General features: G+C 37.5%; 1 protein-coding gene across 2 annotated transcripts in view; it reads right to left on the bottom strand.

Annotated features, from left to right (window-relative positions):
- Nucleotides 1–2,512: 2,512 nt before the first annotated feature.
- The window catches only part of PGM2 (phosphoglucomutase 2), a 35,552-nt gene continuing 19,557 nt past the window's right edge, over nt 2,513–18,507 (bottom strand). For both annotated transcript variants that reach the window (XM_054029896.1, XM_054029894.1), the window contains 9 exons: nt 18,016–18,209; nt 17,144–17,333; nt 16,242–16,339; nt 10,607–10,787; nt 10,418–10,511; nt 9,404–9,533; nt 7,742–7,931; nt 6,239–6,372; nt 2,513–4,356 (listed from right to left, as the gene is read on the bottom strand). In XM_054029896.1, coding sequence (XP_053885871.1) covers nt 4,254–4,356; nt 6,239–6,372; nt 7,742–7,931; nt 9,404–9,533; nt 10,418–10,511; nt 10,607–10,787; nt 16,242–16,339; nt 17,144–17,333; nt 18,016–18,209 — 1,314 coding nt within the window. In that variant the 3' untranslated portion in view covers nt 2,513–4,253. The remainder of the gene's footprint in view (nt 4,357–6,238; nt 6,373–7,741; nt 7,932–9,403; nt 9,534–10,417; nt 10,512–10,606; nt 10,788–16,241; nt 16,340–17,143; nt 17,334–18,015; nt 18,210–18,507) is intronic.

Here is an 18,507-nt window from a genome sequence, read left to right as displayed (position 1 = left end):
GAGGTTTGTTTTACTTTTTCAGTGCTATTGCTGAGGAAAATAGGCTGGTTGACAAGGAAAATAGTAATATTTTAGGTATTTACATAGAAAAATGCATCAGATGAACTAAATGTATCATTTCAAGTAGTTAAGCTGATGTACAAATACTTTTCTTGAAGGTAAATAACATAATCCAGCCTACAATGAAAGGTGAGTATTGCTGAGAAAAACAAATTATGGGGATGGGTAATACCTTGACCTATTCTTACTACCTAGAGACAAACAGGTAATTTATTGCACATATCTCTTGGACTGATGATTGTAGAAAATACTGATGCATTAAATACCTAGTAGGGCAAGAATTTTTAGTTCTCTAGCACATTATTGTCCATTGATACTAAAAAATAGGGCTGTCGTTTAATTGCAGTTAACCTATGCGATTAACTAAAAAAATTAAACACGATTAAAAAAATTAATCGCAATTAATCTCAGTTTTAATCGCACTGTTAAACAATACCAATTTATATTTATTAAATATTTGATGTTCTACATTTTCAAATATATTGATTTCAATTACAACAGAATACAAAGTACACACTGCTTACTTTATATTATTTTTATTACAAATATTTGCTGTTTTTAGTAATACTAGAAATTGAAGATGCCTACCATCTTTGGCTGTGAAGTTAAATCTATCTTCATTCTCGCTCCTTTCCAAAGTATTTAGTAGAAACAAATGGTTGTAAATCATGTATTTGTAATAAACTGCAGGAGATACTTTTACCAAGTGGCTACACGACTAGACAACCATCTTAACACCTTTTAGAACTGCTGTTTACATATATAGGTTATAAATTTAAGAGTTCTGTGAAAGTCCAAACCAAATTGTTTTTGGGTGAGTTACTGCAGTAAATAGATGTAAATTACAGTTACACATAGGAACTGTGGAATCAGACCAGTGGTCCATCTAGTTCAGTAGCCTGTCTCCAGCAATGACTAGTACTGGTTGCAAGAAATCTTTTTATGGACACGTGAAATAATTTGCCCATAGGAGAAACTTCTTAACCATCAGTTAATAGTTGGCGTATGCCTTGAAGCATAAGGGCTTATATCCATTATTTTATCCTAACTACCATAGATATGTCTGCTGATTTTAGGTCTCCGTTTCTGAAACTTAGTAAGTGTTTGGTCTCTATGACTCAAACTTTAAGGCCATAAGACACCAGGATCATCTAGTCTGGCCTCCTGCACATCACAGGCCACAGAACCTAACCCACTCACTCCTGGAGTAGGCCCATTACTTTTGGCTGAAGTTACTGAAGTTCTCAAATCTTGATTTAAAAGTCTTCAACTTATCGAGAATCCACCATTTATTCTAGTTCAAACCAGAAAGTGACCCATGCCCCACATGGCAGAGGAAGACAAAAAACCTCTAGCATCTCTGCCAATCTGACTTAGGGGGAAATTGCTTCCAAACCCCAAATATGGTGATCAGTTAGACCCTGAGCATGTAGGCGAGACCCTCAAGTCAGAAAACTGGGATAGAATTCACTGTAGTAATTCAAAGTACTCCCCCTCGTGTCCCATCTCTAGCCGTCATTCTTAGCAGTATTTTTGTCCCATTTTTTAGTCATCTGATCACATTAGGAGATTCACTGAGCCAACCCAAATGACTCCCATTAAAATCCAGTCCTTTTAACCATTTACCAAGTTGAAAATTACTATTCCCATTGTGTTTTCTGTCTTTCACTTTGTGGCCACCATTTCTTATAGGATTTTAATTGTTATACAGAGTAAGCATTTCTGCTTCTCAGAGCTTGTAGCAGCTAAGCGCCACATTGGGCTATCTTTGGCACACCCACCATACTCACTATTGCCTCCTCTTTAAACCTACATGCTATCAATAAGATCCATACGTAGTCTGATACAGCCTTCAATCATTTGAATTAAAAAGTAATGTGCTAGTTTTAACAAATATGTTCTGTTGCCATTTTCATAAAAGCTCCACTATATAGTGTGTAGGTTTTGTTTGGTTAACTGCTTCTTAATTACACTTAGTTGTCTTGGTGGTTTGTAAAAAAGTCATATTCTGAATATGTACAGAACAGTGACAGCCAGGCATCAGTAGCGCTGTACCCTTTTTTGAAGGTTACACAAATTATCATCAGGTTTTATTGTTTAGAATCATCCTTGCTCTAAAGTTAAGGTGACTGAAGCAAATTAATTTTTACTGCACTTCTCTGGACTTTAGAAACATTGAAATAAGGGGTAAGACATCAGGGCTTTTGCTATCTACGAAGATATCATCTGCAATAGGATATTACTTTACTTACAGTGTAACTGTCTAGCTATAAACATTCTGCGTTGTCATAGCCTAATATCTTGTGTACAGCCTAACATTTTCCCTTGCGTCAAAATAAAATCCTAGCAACTACCCATATATGGAGTGAGATCAGTAGTATTTATTTTACAGTACCCTGTTTTTTCCATTTTACCACTTGTTTACAAAGGAAACCATTGGAATACAGGAATCTCACTTTAAAAGGAATTATATTTTGTTTTCAAGATTCAATTCAGGTTTACACTATGCCAAATACATTTTAGCACAATAAAACAAACATACACAAGAATGTTGAGTTACAGACTAACATTTTGACCAACACTGGCTGCATGTTGTACAATCCCCAACATTAATATGACATTTACAATAAACACACATTATATAAGTCCTCAGTGAAATATATTCATAATTCCAGACTGCAGTGTGTCCTCCCCTGGTTTTTAATAAGTTATTTAGAGTTGTCCTTGCATTTCATTTTCAGAAGATAACTACAGGGACAACGAAAAGCCATATGCATGGAATTTCTGTACAAAGTGTAACATCCTAAGTCTCACTGAAGTCAATAGCAAACCCCTTCCACTCGTTATCATTAGTAGTATTTAATAAGTAATTATGGGCCCAATCAAAGATCAGGGCTGCATCATATGAGGCACTATATAAATATGTACCAAGAAGCCAGTCTCTCTAAAGACACTTAATATCATGCTGGGGCAGAAAGACACAGGGCTGGCATGCTCAACTCCAACCCAAGATGCTGCATTTCCGTAGACACCCTGGCAATAGACAACCAATGTCCATTCTGGCTCTGCTTCATTGACTAATTTATGCTGCCTAGCATATATGTAGTAATACATATTATCTGCTCCATATTTTTATATATATATTAGTATGCATTAAACACCAACAACATTAAGCACAAATATTGTAATAGTGATGTAGCCTAAAACTAGCCTACACCATAATCCCATAACTTCTTCCATTTGCTGATGTAAACATTTGGTATAAGCACATAAGAAACTTGTTAAAATCAAGATAGAATGAATGTATGTCTTAGAATGCTAGTATCTAAAATAACAGAACAACAAGTTAGGAAGCTGGGACAAACTGATGGGTTGGATTTTAGTGACATGTAAAGAGATATACAACTTGTATTATGTATAAATAATACCAGCTGAAATGTGTAACTTGGGGAGCACTCCTTCTGTGTAAGTTAAATGTAACATCACTGCATCACATGGCTTCCCATACACTGGTATCGTATATAACCTTACTCCTATACCATATTATTATTGTCTTATAGCAGTAAAACATGTCTACATGGTTCATTATTAATGAAAGTGTGGTGGTCAAGCACTTTATCAACACCTACAAATTCACCATCAACCCCAGTAAAATCCTGCTATTGTGGCTAAAAATCACTTTTGGAAACCTGCTCTTCTAGGGACATCTACCCTGATTTTACCAAAATTACCTACAGATTTCCAGTGCCCCTTAGTTACACAACTAGCCTGCCTTGCAAAGATAAAACTAGACATATTCATGCAGCGCTATCCAGTTCCCCATCATCAAAAACGTGGTCGTTACATTGCTATCAAATTAGGCTACATACATGTAAAAAGCAGACTGCATTTACAGAAATTAAGGCAAGGCAAGTACAATACAATATTTTATTAGAACAAGACTTGATTATTGAAACATATTTGCATTGTATCAGACAATATTTGGTTGCTAGTTTTTATAAGGAATCCCTTGATTTACCCAGATAAAAGAAGACATTAGACCAAAGAGGATGTGGAACACATATTGGTAAGGACATATATTTTAATAATTTTTTTTTTTTTTGGTCCTTAAAAATCCCTACTTTTTAATAGTGTAGGGTTTTGCCCATAACATGCTGCAAAGACAGTGCAATTAAGGAAACCATCTTAATTGTTTACTCTGCCTTGGGCTGCAGTTTATTTTTTTCTGGTTGAAAGAAATACTCTTCGATAGCACTGACCAGCTCATCTAATTCCTTCTTCAGTTGCTCAGGGTCACTAAGGAAAAAGGAAAAAAAGAAGGAAAACCAAGTAACAAAACCAAAAAAATCAAAGAAGAGCACCAAAATAGGCTAGAAGGAAAAAAGGTCTATATTCTGAGGGTTTGTCAAGACAGTTAGTGCATGGCAAGCTGGGATGTAAATTACAGTACACTAGCAGTCCGTGTCGCCCCTGCTACTGTGTGATAAAAGTTCCCCAGTGTGCACAGATTTATATCCCAACTTGCCCAAGCACTAACTGTTAGTCTAGACTAGCCCTCAGTCTGATGTGTGATGTTTTAACCGCACATTTTCTATTAATGCTAGTAAAATTGCACGCTTGATTTCTTAGAACCACATGTGGTTCTATCTCAGTGTTTAGCTCTAATCTTTGGGTATCAAGGAACTGAATTTACATGTTTGTCCATGTTTTTCAAAATATAATTTGATATATGACAACAGCTGATTTAAGCTTCAAATCTTTCCCATTTCATCCTAGTTCATATGTTTAGCAACATTTAGACCTTGTATCACATTTTCTTTCATTCACGATAAAGCATAAATACCATTAGCCTTATTTAACAAAAGTTAAAGTATTTTAAAAATATGCTATAAACATATATTCATATTTTTGAATCCATCTGTCGCCTCATCTTAGATTGTAAACTCAAGGACTGTCTTTTTCAGATATTGTTATATAGAGTCTATCACAATGGGATTGGGGCCTTTAGGCAAATATTACCATAATATTCAACATTAAATATTTAAAGATAAATTTTGATGAGCAATTCATAGACATTGTTTTGTTTTCTATTTGTGTTAGTTGTTAGTGTCCAAAATCTTCAATTATCACTACAGCTTAGCAATCAAAAAGTTATGGATACAGAAAAAGGAAGAAATGCAAACTTCTCCACAATACTCCATCAATGTGCTTCAGCCAAAACATAGCACATTGATACGGCAGTTTCCATTTCTATTCAATTCCTGACTTCTGCTGAAACTTCCAAGAAGTGTTTTTTTGTTTTGTGGAGGCCAACTGAGCCACCAATTCATTTCACACAGAGCATTGTTCAGACACTACCAATCTGGACTAGATCTGAATGACTAACCTAAAAAGTAAAATACTACATATGCTAATTGTCAAAACTATAAGGCACATTTCCCCTCCTCCCTTTTAAAAACAGGGAAGGAGGGTGCTTTGAGATTTGAAGTTGCTTGCTTTGATGATGGTAGGTTACACTAATTACTGCACTTAGAACATTACTTGTGATATACTCTTAATTTATCTCAAGAAAGCCTAAAGCATACAGACATGTGCCAGTTTTTAGCATCTGTACATCTACATAAATGTGTCCTTGGTTGAAAGAGGAGAGGAAAGATAACGTAGAGCTTCTGATGAGGGATCCAGAAGTCCCACCACATAATTAAGAGTATGTTCTTTGAAAAAAAACCTCTCCAAATTTTATACACTTATGAAAGTGGGCCAAATTCATCCTGGTGTCAAACAAATGGGATAAATACCAAGATGTTATTTGACTTATGACAGTTGATTTCAAGGCTACTTGAGTCAAAGGAATAAATATGATATTTCAGTAATTAGAAGTCTTGATAATATTAACTTTGAAACAAAAAAAGATTTGAGAAAGGAAGCAGCCCTTTCAAGTTACCTTGGAATATTTTAATACAATTTTAAAATGGTATCAAGTTGAGGGCCCCTTCCTGCTCCTACGGAAGTCAAGACAATGTTCAATGGAACTTCAGTGACAGCAAGAATTGGCCATTAATGTGTCCCAAGCTTTAATTCTGCACAATTCTTTTGCTAAAGAGTGTAATTATTAAAATTATATTAAAATAGGCCTTAAAAAAAATAACTGAATTTAATCCTAAAAGCAACACAATACCTGTTTCCAGGAGGCGCGCAGAGTTCAGCATAGTATTTGATTTTTGGTTCTGTCCCACTGGTCCTCATGGTAGCCACCCCTCCATTAGCAAAAGTAAATGTTATCATCTGGCTACTTTTACTGGTAGGAAGCACCTAGAAATACATATTGACATACACACATATCATAGAATAGCTTCCTTAAAAGTTCACTACTTAAATATATACAATGATGCAAGGAGGAAAAAAAAACAAAAAAAAACAAAAAACAACAACTTGTATTCAGTACCAAATACACCAACTGAACTATTTTATTTTGGCCTCCCAACTTCAACAGACATATTAGAGTTAGTCACAATCTTGCCCTCAACCTAGGATTTGAAAAGTGAAGCCATGTCATGGCTTGTGAGTCACTATTAGATAACACATCTTGAAATCTTGTCAAGATTTTGGTAGCATATAGAAAAAGCTACATAAAGCATGTGCTCAGTGACTATCAAAAGAAAAAAAATAAATACAAATCACCCTTGATTCTAAAAGAAGGCTAAAGAACCCAAGTTTCACATATGAATAGATATTTTACATTTCTTATATCAATGCTGAGGGGAAAGATAATCCCTCCAAGCAGTAGGAAAAAACAGAGAAAAACTTGAAGCTGTAGTAAATAGCACAATCCTCCAAGCCTCCTAGGCTGACTCTGCCATTTTATGCAGCTTAGACAAGATCACAAAGTATGGCTACAAGAATCTGTAGTTTTTAGTTGCTATTTTCACTTTTCTCTCAGTGTTAAGTATATTGTTAATCATAAGACTATAAAATCTGATCTATCATTATTTTTATAAAAGGATACTGTGACAGACCCAGACCAGTAGGGTACAGGAGTCTGGTAGACGGCAAATATACTGGTCACTGGATGAGTAGTTTTCTGTTCCCAGGGTGACCAGAGCAGGGGCTGCACTAAAGTAATCAGGAACCTGCTAGAACCAGTTAAGGCAGGCAGGCTAATTAGGACACCTGGAGCCAATTAAGAAGAAGCTGCTAGAATCAATTAAGGCAGGCTAATCAGGGCACCTGGGTTTTAAAAAGGAGCTCACTTCAGTTTGTGATGGGAGTGTGAGGAGCTGGGAGCAAGAAGCACAAGGAGCTGAGAGTGAGAGGGTGTGCTGCTGGAGGACTGAGGAGCACAAGTGTTATCAGACACCAGGAGGAAGGTCCTGTGGTGAGAATAAGGAAAGTGTTTGGAGGAGGCCATGGGGAAGTAGCTCAGGGAGTTGTAGCTGTCATGCAGCTGTTACAGGAGGCACTATAGACAGCTGCAGTCCAGAGGGCCCTGGGCTGGAACCCGGAGTAGAGGGCGGGCCCGGGTTCCCCCCAAACCTCCAATTGACCTGGACTGTGGGTTCTCCCATAGGGGAAGGTCTCTGGGCTGTTCCCCAACCCACATGGTGAATCTTTGAGACAAGAAAATCCACCAATAAACACAGGACCCATCAAGATAGAGGAGGAACTTTGTCACAATACTTACCGCCTTTTGATCAGGCTGGCTGCTATCATAGCCAGTAGTTAGATCCCTTACTCCAGAAACTTTAAATTTGCCACATGATTTTGGGTAAGTGTTATTTCCATCATAATTTCTAAGTTTCTCAAATAACTCTTTAATAGTCTTAGGATCATGGCAGATAAAATATGAAGCTTTAGTAATGTGGTAGCCATACCTGTTAAGAGAAAATATAATGATTGGAGAACACATTGTGTAGATCTTCTCATTGTGATACAAAGCACACCATGATACAATTGTGTTTATAATGCATCTAGGTCAAGGGTTCTCAACGTTTTTCTTTCTAAGTTCCCTCAACATGCTATAAAAACCTTTACACCCCACCTCTGCCATAACAACTGCATATAAAAGCCAGGGCCAGTGTTAAGGGGTAGCAAGCAGGGCAGAAGATCTTACATACAAAATGACCAGTAACCGTTGGCCTATGCCTTGTTTAATGTAATCATATACCATGTATCTGCAAAACTTTCAGTAACACACAGGTCTTACAGGCACAAAATAACATTATATAAAAGACAGGGGCCAGTCCTGTGTGTAACATGAGCGCTAGTCTCCCATCAAGCACATCTCTTTGGCATTAATGGGAATTACACATACACCAGGTGCTGAATGGACCCACCTAAGTTTACAGTGTTGTGACTGTGTTGGTCCCAGGATATTAGAGAGACAAGGTGGGTGAGATAATATATTTTATTGGACTAGCTTCTATTAGTTAAAGAAACAAGCTATGCCTTGTTTGCGTATCTTGTGAAGCATGTAGAAGATCCCTGGGGTGGGTTCATGGAGGGATGAGGCTGTACCATTTCCCAAGATACACAAACCTTCAAAAGATAAGTCTGGGAGCTTAAATTCACAACTTTGCTAAACGCTAAAAATCATGGTCTTAAAAAGACTGGATTTATGACTTATTACAGCAAACTGTAAGTAACCCACTAACCCTTCCTTTTTTGTCCTATGACTGCAGGGGTGTTAACGGGCCACTTCACCTTGAATGGCCCCTTAGAATGTGTGTTAATTTCTTATGCTAATCGATCTGTTCCACCTTGTATTTAGTGGTGAGTACCACTCCCAGACCTGAAGAGCTTTGTGTAGTTCTAAAGCCTGTGTCTTTCATCAACAGAAGCCGGTCCAATAAAATATATTATCTCACCCACCTTGTCTCTCTCGCTGGGACCAACACAGCTACCACACTGTAAACTTAGGAGGTTCCATTTGGCATCTGGTGAATTTGTAATGCCCATTAATGCCAAAGAGATGTGCTTGATGGGAGAATAGATCTCATGTTTCATACAGAATTGGACCCTGTCTTATAGAATCTGTTTTTTTCTTGCCTACAAGATCTATGTGGTACTGAAAGTGCTACTGAAACAGTTGTATAGCTTGTCACATGAATAAAGACTCAAACTGAACAGTCAGTTGAGGCAACTGTGTATATTCTTAAAAAGAGAGAGACACAGGCATTGAATATGTTAAGCTTTGTTTTTATGAGACAGGGCAACTAGCAAGAAGATAATTACTGTTGCAAAAGTACTTTGCCTCTATATTGTATTACATATTATTCAGTAGCAAGTGAACATACATATTGGAGATGGAGAACACCCGATAACTAGACAATGAAATTCAACTCACTCATCATAGATAGCTTTCAGCTGCTGAGACAAAGACAAAATTTTGGTTGCTAGCCAACTAGACATCTCTGCAGTTATAACAGCAGCACTGACGCCATCTTTGTCCAGGACAACAGGGCTGCACATATATCCTAAACAAAAGAAAGCATATGAAAATAAACCTGTAACAAAAGGAACTAGCATATACAGAGAAAACCAGGTTGACAAAGAAATACTGACACTGCAGAAATTGAAAGTTTTAGTAAACAAAAGTATCTTCATCACATTCTGGTGTTAGGAAGAGCACCCATAAAAATGATGATAAACTTCAACGTTTCTGTAAGTAACATTTCAGGTGATTTTTCTGCACAAAAAGATGAAATTACACACTTTAGTACTGTAGATCTAGATCAGTGAAACATTTTCCAACCACTTGCAGATCCACTCATAAGAGGTACTTTAACGGGGGGGGAGAGGGGGAATACCAAAGTTTCACAATGGTGAAGCTTAACCACAGAGTTTGGTCCCAAATTTGATTCTTTCCATATGGCAGCATGTGGTAGTGCCAACGGAACTCCAAAACTCACTCTTTCACTGGTGTTGGAGTGCTATTCTTAAAGAAAGAAAGAAAGAAAGAAAGAAAGAAAGAAAAAAAAAAAAGCGCTTCCCAAATGTGCCATATTTGTGTGTCAATTCATAACAATTAGAGTTGTTTTTTTAAATGGTCACCCATGGGAACTTGAATCTCAGATTTCAAGTTAACTTGGCTTCTTCATGGCTCATGCATACTCTGCAATTGGAATTGCATTAATAATTCTGATGATAATGTACAAACCAGCTCACTACCATATCTGCATCACTTCTGAAGTGCTACAATAAGTAGTAAAAACTTAGTCAACCAGGTAGATATGATACTGAACACTCATGGGGAGTGAGTGTTGAAATGATGGCATTTTTACATAGCCACTTTCTGGAGCAGAAGTGATCTTTACTGTTCTACAGTGCACCAGAGCTATCTATACTGTTCATTTCTTACCTATAGCTTCTTCAAATGCAAATAAAACAGTTTTCCCCTGGTCTGTGAGCTGCTTGGCTCGATTTCCCATCCACTTGAAACCAGTCAATGTCTCCTAAAGTGAGATTGCAAGGAGGGAAGAGGGAAATGTAAGATGAAACTGCACAGAAAAACAAAAACATGAATAGAGACTTTTACACAACGGTTTACCTCAAAGTGAAAGCCTTCCTTCAGTGCAATTGCTCTCAAGATTTTGGAAGAGACAGTGCTGGATAACATGTACACATCTTTGATGGCAGTAGGGTCTTGATTCTGATTTTTCCAGCAAGTGAAGATCCACCAGCCTAAAAGAGCTCCCAGCTCATTGCCAGAAAACACTTTCCACTCACCACTGAAAACAAAACACGATGCAACCATTATAAAGACAATTTAAAAGACAATACTGGAGAACATTTAATAGTTGTTGTATACAAGAAAATTGGCAGAACAGATGAAGTAATCTAACTGCTGTGGAGGTGAATTTGATTTTCAAAGGACAAATGGGAGTTAGGCATCCAACTCCCACTGGAAAAAAAATCAATGGGAACTGGGTGTCTATTTCCATTTGAAAATGTTCTTTACTTTTTTTTAATCCAACTAAAATAAGACATTCTTCTCCTTGTCATTCTCATTGGCTTATGTGCCTGTCAAAAGCTGCAACAATTCACTATTCACATTTGATGATACTTGTTTTTAATTCTCTTTAGCTTTAACAGTTGCATTTTTAGTTTTAAATTAAGGTATTTTGGTATTGGAGCATCTACATCATATCTTGATAAAAAAGACCTCACATTCACAAGCTACAGCACCAACATGACTTAGGGTAAAACAACTCGGTACTAAATGACCATTATTTGAGTGGGTTCAGTGACAGTCTGGGCTACTAATTTTCACTTAATGACAAGTACATCAGTACACTAGGTCATTAAGGAAGAATGGAAAAGTCTCTAACATAGGGAGAAATATCAAAAGGGTCAAAGCTGACTCAATTATTGGAAGAGCAAGGAAAACAAAGAGAAAAGCAGAAGAGAAAAGGAGAGAGAGAAAATTGTTCAAAAACCCAGTTGTGAAGGGGAACAAAGACATCACTAAAGTTGACATAAATGAAGACCTACAAAAACAGTACCTGTTGTGAAAGAGAAGCAGCCTCAGTCTCTTGCATCTATTGATGCCAATAGGCACAAAGTAATGCCCAGCAACAGTTTAGTGTAATAGCAGATGACAAACTACTTGCGCTCTAACGGGAGTTTCTGTCAAGGAAGAAGTACAGATACTGTAGAAGTCTATTCTTAACATACTAGTTAGTGTACAAACATCTTCAGCAGGAGGAAGAGGACAGGACTCAAAATGCAAGGACTATGGCTGTCCAAGAGATCAGGAAAGAGAAAGGCACAGAAAAGCAAGTACACACATTGTGTGCTTAATTCAGACCTAGCTCTCACTGCTATAAAAAGTGTGCTAAACTACAAGCAGAGTTTCGAATACAGAATATTAAAATCGGATTTAAAAAAAACCTAAAGATGCATTTGGTACTCTGCTCTAGGTAAATGTCCCCAGCAGAAGCATTTTCTTTTCCCTCATTGCCAAGGAAGTCTTGTGTGTGTGTTTGACACATGCAACATTTTGCTGGCTGCTTGACCTTCTTCCTAATTAACACACTTGCTTTTTACATTTTATTTTTGCTAGTATGCTAGTGGACTTGGAAATTCTGTTCCTGACTGAAATGTACTTCTGATTTAAAACTTCAGTGCACGCATCATTATATAAGAACGGCCATACTGGGTCAGACCAAAGGTCCATCTAGCCCAGTATCCTGTCTTCGGACAGTGGCCAATGGCAGGTGCCCCAGAGGGAATGAACAGTACAGGTAACCACCAAGTGATCCATCCCCTGTTGCCCATTCCCAGCTTCTGGCAAACAGAGGCTAAGGATACCATCCCTGCCGATCCTGGCTAAAAGCCATTGATGGACCTATCCTCCATGAATTTATCTAGTTCTTTTTTGAACCCTGTTGTAGTCTTGGCCTTCACAATATCCTCTGGCAAGGAGTTCCATAGGCTGACTGTGCATTGTGTGAAAAAATACTTCCTTTTGTTTTAAACCTGCTGCCTATTAATTTCATTTGGTGGCCCCTCGTTCTTGTGTTATAAGGAGGTGTAAATAACACTTCCTTATTTACTTTCTCCACACCAGTCATGATTTTATAGACCTCTATCATATCCCCCTTAGTCATCTGGTTTCCAAGCTGAAAAGTCCCAGTTTTATTAACCTCTCCTCATACGGCAGCCATTCCATACCCCTAATAATTTTTGTTGCCCTTTTCTGAACCTTTTCCAATTCAAATACATCTTTTTTGAGATGGGGTGACCACAACTGCACGCAGTATTCAAGATGTGGGCATACCATGAATTTATATAGAGACTATATGATATAATCATTGTTCAAAAGGGGCGGGGAAGAAGGCAAATCTAGGTATGTTTGCTGGCAAAACATTAATATCCTGGAACTGACATGGCTACAACTACACAGCATAAAACATTTTAGAGTAAAGGATGACAGGCTTCATCTACATGTCCTTAATGGACCCAGGGGAGAGGGTGCTGACAAGTCCATTCCTCTTCCCAGATACAGAAGAGCCTCTCTAATCCACACAGCTGGAGCAAGGAAAAGCCCTTGAGTTGCTGTAGGAATGAAGAAGATCTGAGCAATTCTGATGCGCAGGAAGAATACTTGTGCTCTCCTCCTCTTCTTCCGTGGGAGCTTGAGAGCCTGAGTTCATTGGAGTGGTGTAAACTCAAACCTCTCTAATTTCAACAACCACAGGAGGAGACATGTTAAATAGCACTCTCTCAGCGCTCAGCCAGTGTCAAGGATGAGGCCTGGGTTTCAAATCACTCTGATAGGTCTTATATAGTGAAATATCACCCATACTGCCCCTGCCCTTGGCAGCAGCAGCAGAACTTTGTTCTGTACTGCAAGGAAATGAAAACCTGAAGTCCACCTTCAGTACAAGTTTACAGTAGGGCTGTCGATTAATCGCAGTTAACTCACACAATTAACTCAAAAAAATTAATAGAGACAAAAATATTAATCGCAGTTTTAATCATACTGCTAAACAATAGAATACCAATTGAAATTTATTAAATATTTTTGGATGTTTTTCTACATTTTCAAATATATCGATTTCAAGTACAACACAGAATACAAAGTATACAGTGCTCAGTTTATATTATTTTTGATTAAAATATTTGCACTGTAAAAAACAATAGTATTTTTCAATTCACTTCATACAAATACTGTAGTGCAATCTCTATCATGAAAAATCTACATTTATAAGTTGCACTTTTTGTCACATAACTGCACTCAAAAACAAAATGTAAAACTTTAGAGCCTACAAGTCCACTCAGTCCTACTTCTTGTTCAGCCAATAGCTGAGGAAAAAACACGTTTTACATTTACGGGCGATAATACAACCCACTTCTTAATTACAATGTCACATGAAAGAGAGAATGGGCGTTCACGTGGCACTGTTGTAGATATTGTCACAAGATATTTATGTGCGAGATGCGCTAAAGATTCATATGCTTCTTCATGCTTCAGCCACCACTCCAGAAGACATGCTTCCATGCTGATGATGCTCATTAAAAAAATGCGTTAATTAAATTTGTGACTGTCCTCCTTGGGGGAGAACTGTACGTCTCCTGCTCTGTTTTACCTGCATTCTGCCATATATTTCATGTTATAGCAGTCTCGGATGACCCAGCACATGTTGTTCGTTTTAAGAACACTTTCACTGCAGATTTCACAAAACACGAAGAAGATACCAATGTGAGATTTCTAAAGATAGCGACAGCACTCAACCCAATGTTTAAGAATCTGAAGTGCCTTCCAAAATCTGAGAGGGACGAGGTGTGGAGCATTGCTTTCAGAAATCTTAAAAGAGCAACACTCCAATTCAGAAGCTACAGAACCCAAACCACCAAAAAAGAAAATCAACCTTCTGCTGGTGGCATCTGATTCAGATGATGAAAATGTACATGCATCAGTCCGCACTGCTTTGGATCATTATCGAGCAGAACCCGTCATCAGCATGGGCGCATGTCCTCTGGAATGGTGGTTGAAGATGAAGGGACATATGAATCTTTAGCGCATCTGGCATGTAAATACCTTGTAACACCAACTACAGAGGTGCCATACGAACGCCTGTTCTCACTTTCAGGTCACATTGTTAACAAGAAGCGGGCAGCATTATCTCTGCAAATGTAAACAAACTTATTTGTCTGAGTGACTGGCTGAACAAGAAGTAGGACTGAATAAACTTGTAGGCTCTAAAGGCTATTAGCCAGGATGGGTAAGGAATGATGTCCCTAGCCTCTGTTTGTCAGAGAGTGGAGACGGATGGCAGGAGAGATCACTTGATCATTACCTGTTAGGTTCACTCCCTCTGGGGCACCTGGCATTGGCCACTGTTGGCAGACAAGATACTGGGCTGGATGGACCTTTGATCTGACCCAGCATGACCGTTCTTATGTTTTAAATACACTTTCTTGTACATAATTCTACATATGTAAGTTCAATGTCATGCTAGAGATTTCACTACAGTACTTGTATTAGAAGAAATGAAAAATACTAATTCTTTTGGTTTTTTTACAGTGCAAATATTTTTTTATCAAAAATAAATGTAAAGTGAGCACTGTACACTTTGTATTCGGTGTTATTGAAATCAGTATACTTGAAAATGTTGAAAACATCAAAAAATATAAATAAATGGTATTCTATTATTGTTTTAACAGCACGATTAATTGGGTTTAATTTTTTTAATTGCTTGACAGCTGTATAGATTAATGTCTGCTCTACCAGATTAGGTGAAATGAGAAACATTAAATTTCTGGGTGGTAGTATTCAGCAGTGCACTCCAACTGAATCTCTATCATCTAGTACAGCTTTTCAGAAGCTGTCTATGTGATGCTGGTCACTCAAGGGGACTACTGGATGGTAAGACAGAATTACAAGTCACATAGGCTACAGGCACATCTGACAAATGTGGCAGGTCCCCACTTTCTGTGGCCCCAGCAACAGAATCTAAACAGGTACAAATGTCCAGCTATGCATGTTTTACAATGGAATTGAGAACTAGTAGCCAGATCATTGGAAGTTGCTGAGCACCTACAAATCTCACAGGAGTCAAAGGGAGATGCAGATACACAGCATCTTTGAAAAATCAGGCTCAAGGTGTCTGATAAATATCTTACCATATGTAGTCAATCACTACCCCTATTCTTGAACTGGGGAAAAGATAGAAGGGGGTTGATATCTGAATGAACTATGCTGTCTCCCTGATTCTGGAGGTCAATGAAAGAGTGACATGCAATTAAAGATGTTAGTTACTACTTAGTAAATTAAATGAGTGAGAAAGCATGTTTTGCAGTGTACTACGGAAGGTTTCTATTTAAAAACCTTGATAAACTATAAAGTAGACTAAGCTATTTGGGGTAAGAGCTGTCTCTTCATATTTGTCTTCTTTTTGTACATTACCTAGCACAATGGACTCTAAATCATCATTGCAGCCTCTGGGTGCTATTGCAATATAGGTATTAGCAATTCCCCCCCGCCCCTCTCCCCCACACTTTTAAAGATCTCAGGTTTTCCCAATAATATCTATGAATCTACAAAAGATAAGGCCAGAAGGAACCATTGTGATCATCTAGTCTGACTGCATAATACAGGCCACAGGACTTCCTAGAATTAATTCAGGTTTCAAGTCAAATAGCTGTGGTTGAACTACAGCATATTTTTATTACTGTACCTTTCTTGTTTCTCTGCAACAAGAAGTCGATCAGCATCTGGGTCATTTGCTAAAATAATTCCAGCCCCTTCTTTTTCAGCCAAAGCAAAAGATAACGTCTAGAAAACAATGGTAAAGTGCAACACCAGAGAAGGATCAATACTTCCAAATAATATTTTCACTTTCTTATAGGTCTGTAACACTCCCATGTTATTTTCACTTGACCCCACAAAACCACAAAGCTATGTTTATAGTAGAAACACACTCCTTAATTCATTCAAGGGTACCCTCAGTATTGTAGAGATCTCAATGGGTAGCAGCAGTACATCAAAATAAGATAGGGAGTGTGAAGAGTAAATTAATTACACCTATTTCTACATTTGGGGGCTGATTCAAAGCCCATTGAAGTCAATGAGACTGCATTGAAGTTAACAGACTACTCACACAAGTCAAGTTACTCCCATGAATGTTTGCAGATAAGGCCTTAGATAATGTTTTCACCCCTCAGCTAATTTGGTATCATCTTATTCTATAGTTTAACTGTTAACAGCTGTTGGATTCAGGTTGTTAAAAAATTTATTGTAATTGGACATTTTTTAAAGATGGAGGAACATTCTCTGTTTTTTTAAGGGCCATTTTAGTCTCCATGCTGATACTGTATGTTCTACTGGAGAGCAAAAGAAAAAAAAAAATCTTCTAGTAGTTTATCTTGTTATTAACCAGTTCATTAAAAGCTAAACAGGAACTATAAAAAGACCCTTGTTAGCTTTTCAAGAAATCGAACGGAATAAAAACTCAAAACGAAAAAACTATTTTATAAAAATTTCATATCTAGGTTTACAGTGACAATTTCTGGCTGGTGGAGAGAACACTTTTTAATATAGATTGCAAATATTTTAAAAAAAAAAAAAAAAGATATTTACCAGTACACCTTTACCCTCTTCAGGATTTGGGTACTTTACTGTTGGAAATTCTGGATCAGGATCCTTCTGTTCAGGAACAGCCAATGGAGGTTTAAAGTCAAATGCCTTAAAGGCTGACTGCACAAATTCATGGCCTACACCATGCACAGAAGTGTGGATGAACTTTAGCTTTGTTTCCTTGTTTATATTCCTGAAATGAAGTAAATTAATGATGATGTTAAATTAAGATGGCCACTGTGTGCAACTTAACAGGGTTCAGAAACAACCATGACTCAATACTTTGCAACAATGTTAAACTATGAAACCAAAGACAGTTAGTTTGGAAAAGGTACCTTTTTTTACCACTATCTCTAGCCCTACATATGACTGTACCAAGACATCAGATAAGATAAGCTCTACAGAACCTTATAGAGCACCAGAGGAGGGGAATAACATGCATGATTGGCTGATAACATTCAGTACCCCAAGTTGAGTAATGGCATTTAAACAGACTTCTACATAGGAGCAGAAGCTAAACTGAACCACAGTGCTATCTGTTGCTATGTTATTTATCTGTCACTCACCATATACTTGTTATAATTTTTAAATACTTTACTTAGAGGCACATACAACTAAGAACTAAAACCATTTCTTCTCCTAAGTTTGTAATATTGCAGCATCATTTTTCATACATTCCTGGCTTTCTAGTATATTGAGTTTAGCAGTTGCTAGCCTAAGGATGAAGTTAATATAACTGACAGAAGTTAAAGTTTTAGTACCCAGCTGCTCCCCCTCCCCATCCCCAGTTTTAGTTTTAATCTTTCTTGTTTAAAATCAAGTTAAAAATATAGGTTTGTCACCAAGAGAATGACAATCAATCATCACCAGCTCACCTGTGAAAGCAGTGCTTTTGTATGTCTTTAAAGTAGTCCTTATTGATAGTGACATAAGGATCATGAAGTAGCAAGCTGCTGTCAACCAGACTGTCATCCCAAGCCTGAGGCCATGGCTCTTGGTTCTCTTCGATAGCTTGAGAGATTCCTTTGTCATGAGGTGAGGTTATCTGTGCACCATTTTCCCAATAAACCTAAATGGTACACAGGACACACAGGGGTTATTTTAAACATGAATACCTTTACTGATTTTAGCTGGCTAAATCCTGGAACAACTCATGGCTGATTCCAGTAAATACAGCTAAAACAATACAGTGTAACATACTTTGGATATAGATTTCCCCAAGCTTTGTTTTTCTGAGGATGTCATACCCTATATTTAAATCCCCCATGGAAAACAAGTAGACTACCATCAGGCTCATCTCATTTAGAGATAAAACCAAATTTCAGACCATTTGCTAGGCAGGTAGTTAATACTTGTCCATAGTATAT

This window comes from Malaclemys terrapin, chromosome 5 (genome assembly GCF_027887155.1).
Source record: "Malaclemys terrapin pileata isolate rMalTer1 chromosome 5, rMalTer1.hap1, whole genome shotgun sequence".
Lineage (NCBI taxonomy): Eukaryota > Metazoa > Chordata > Testudines > Emydidae > Malaclemys > Malaclemys terrapin.
This window is presented reverse-complemented; position numbering and strand designations above follow the sequence as displayed.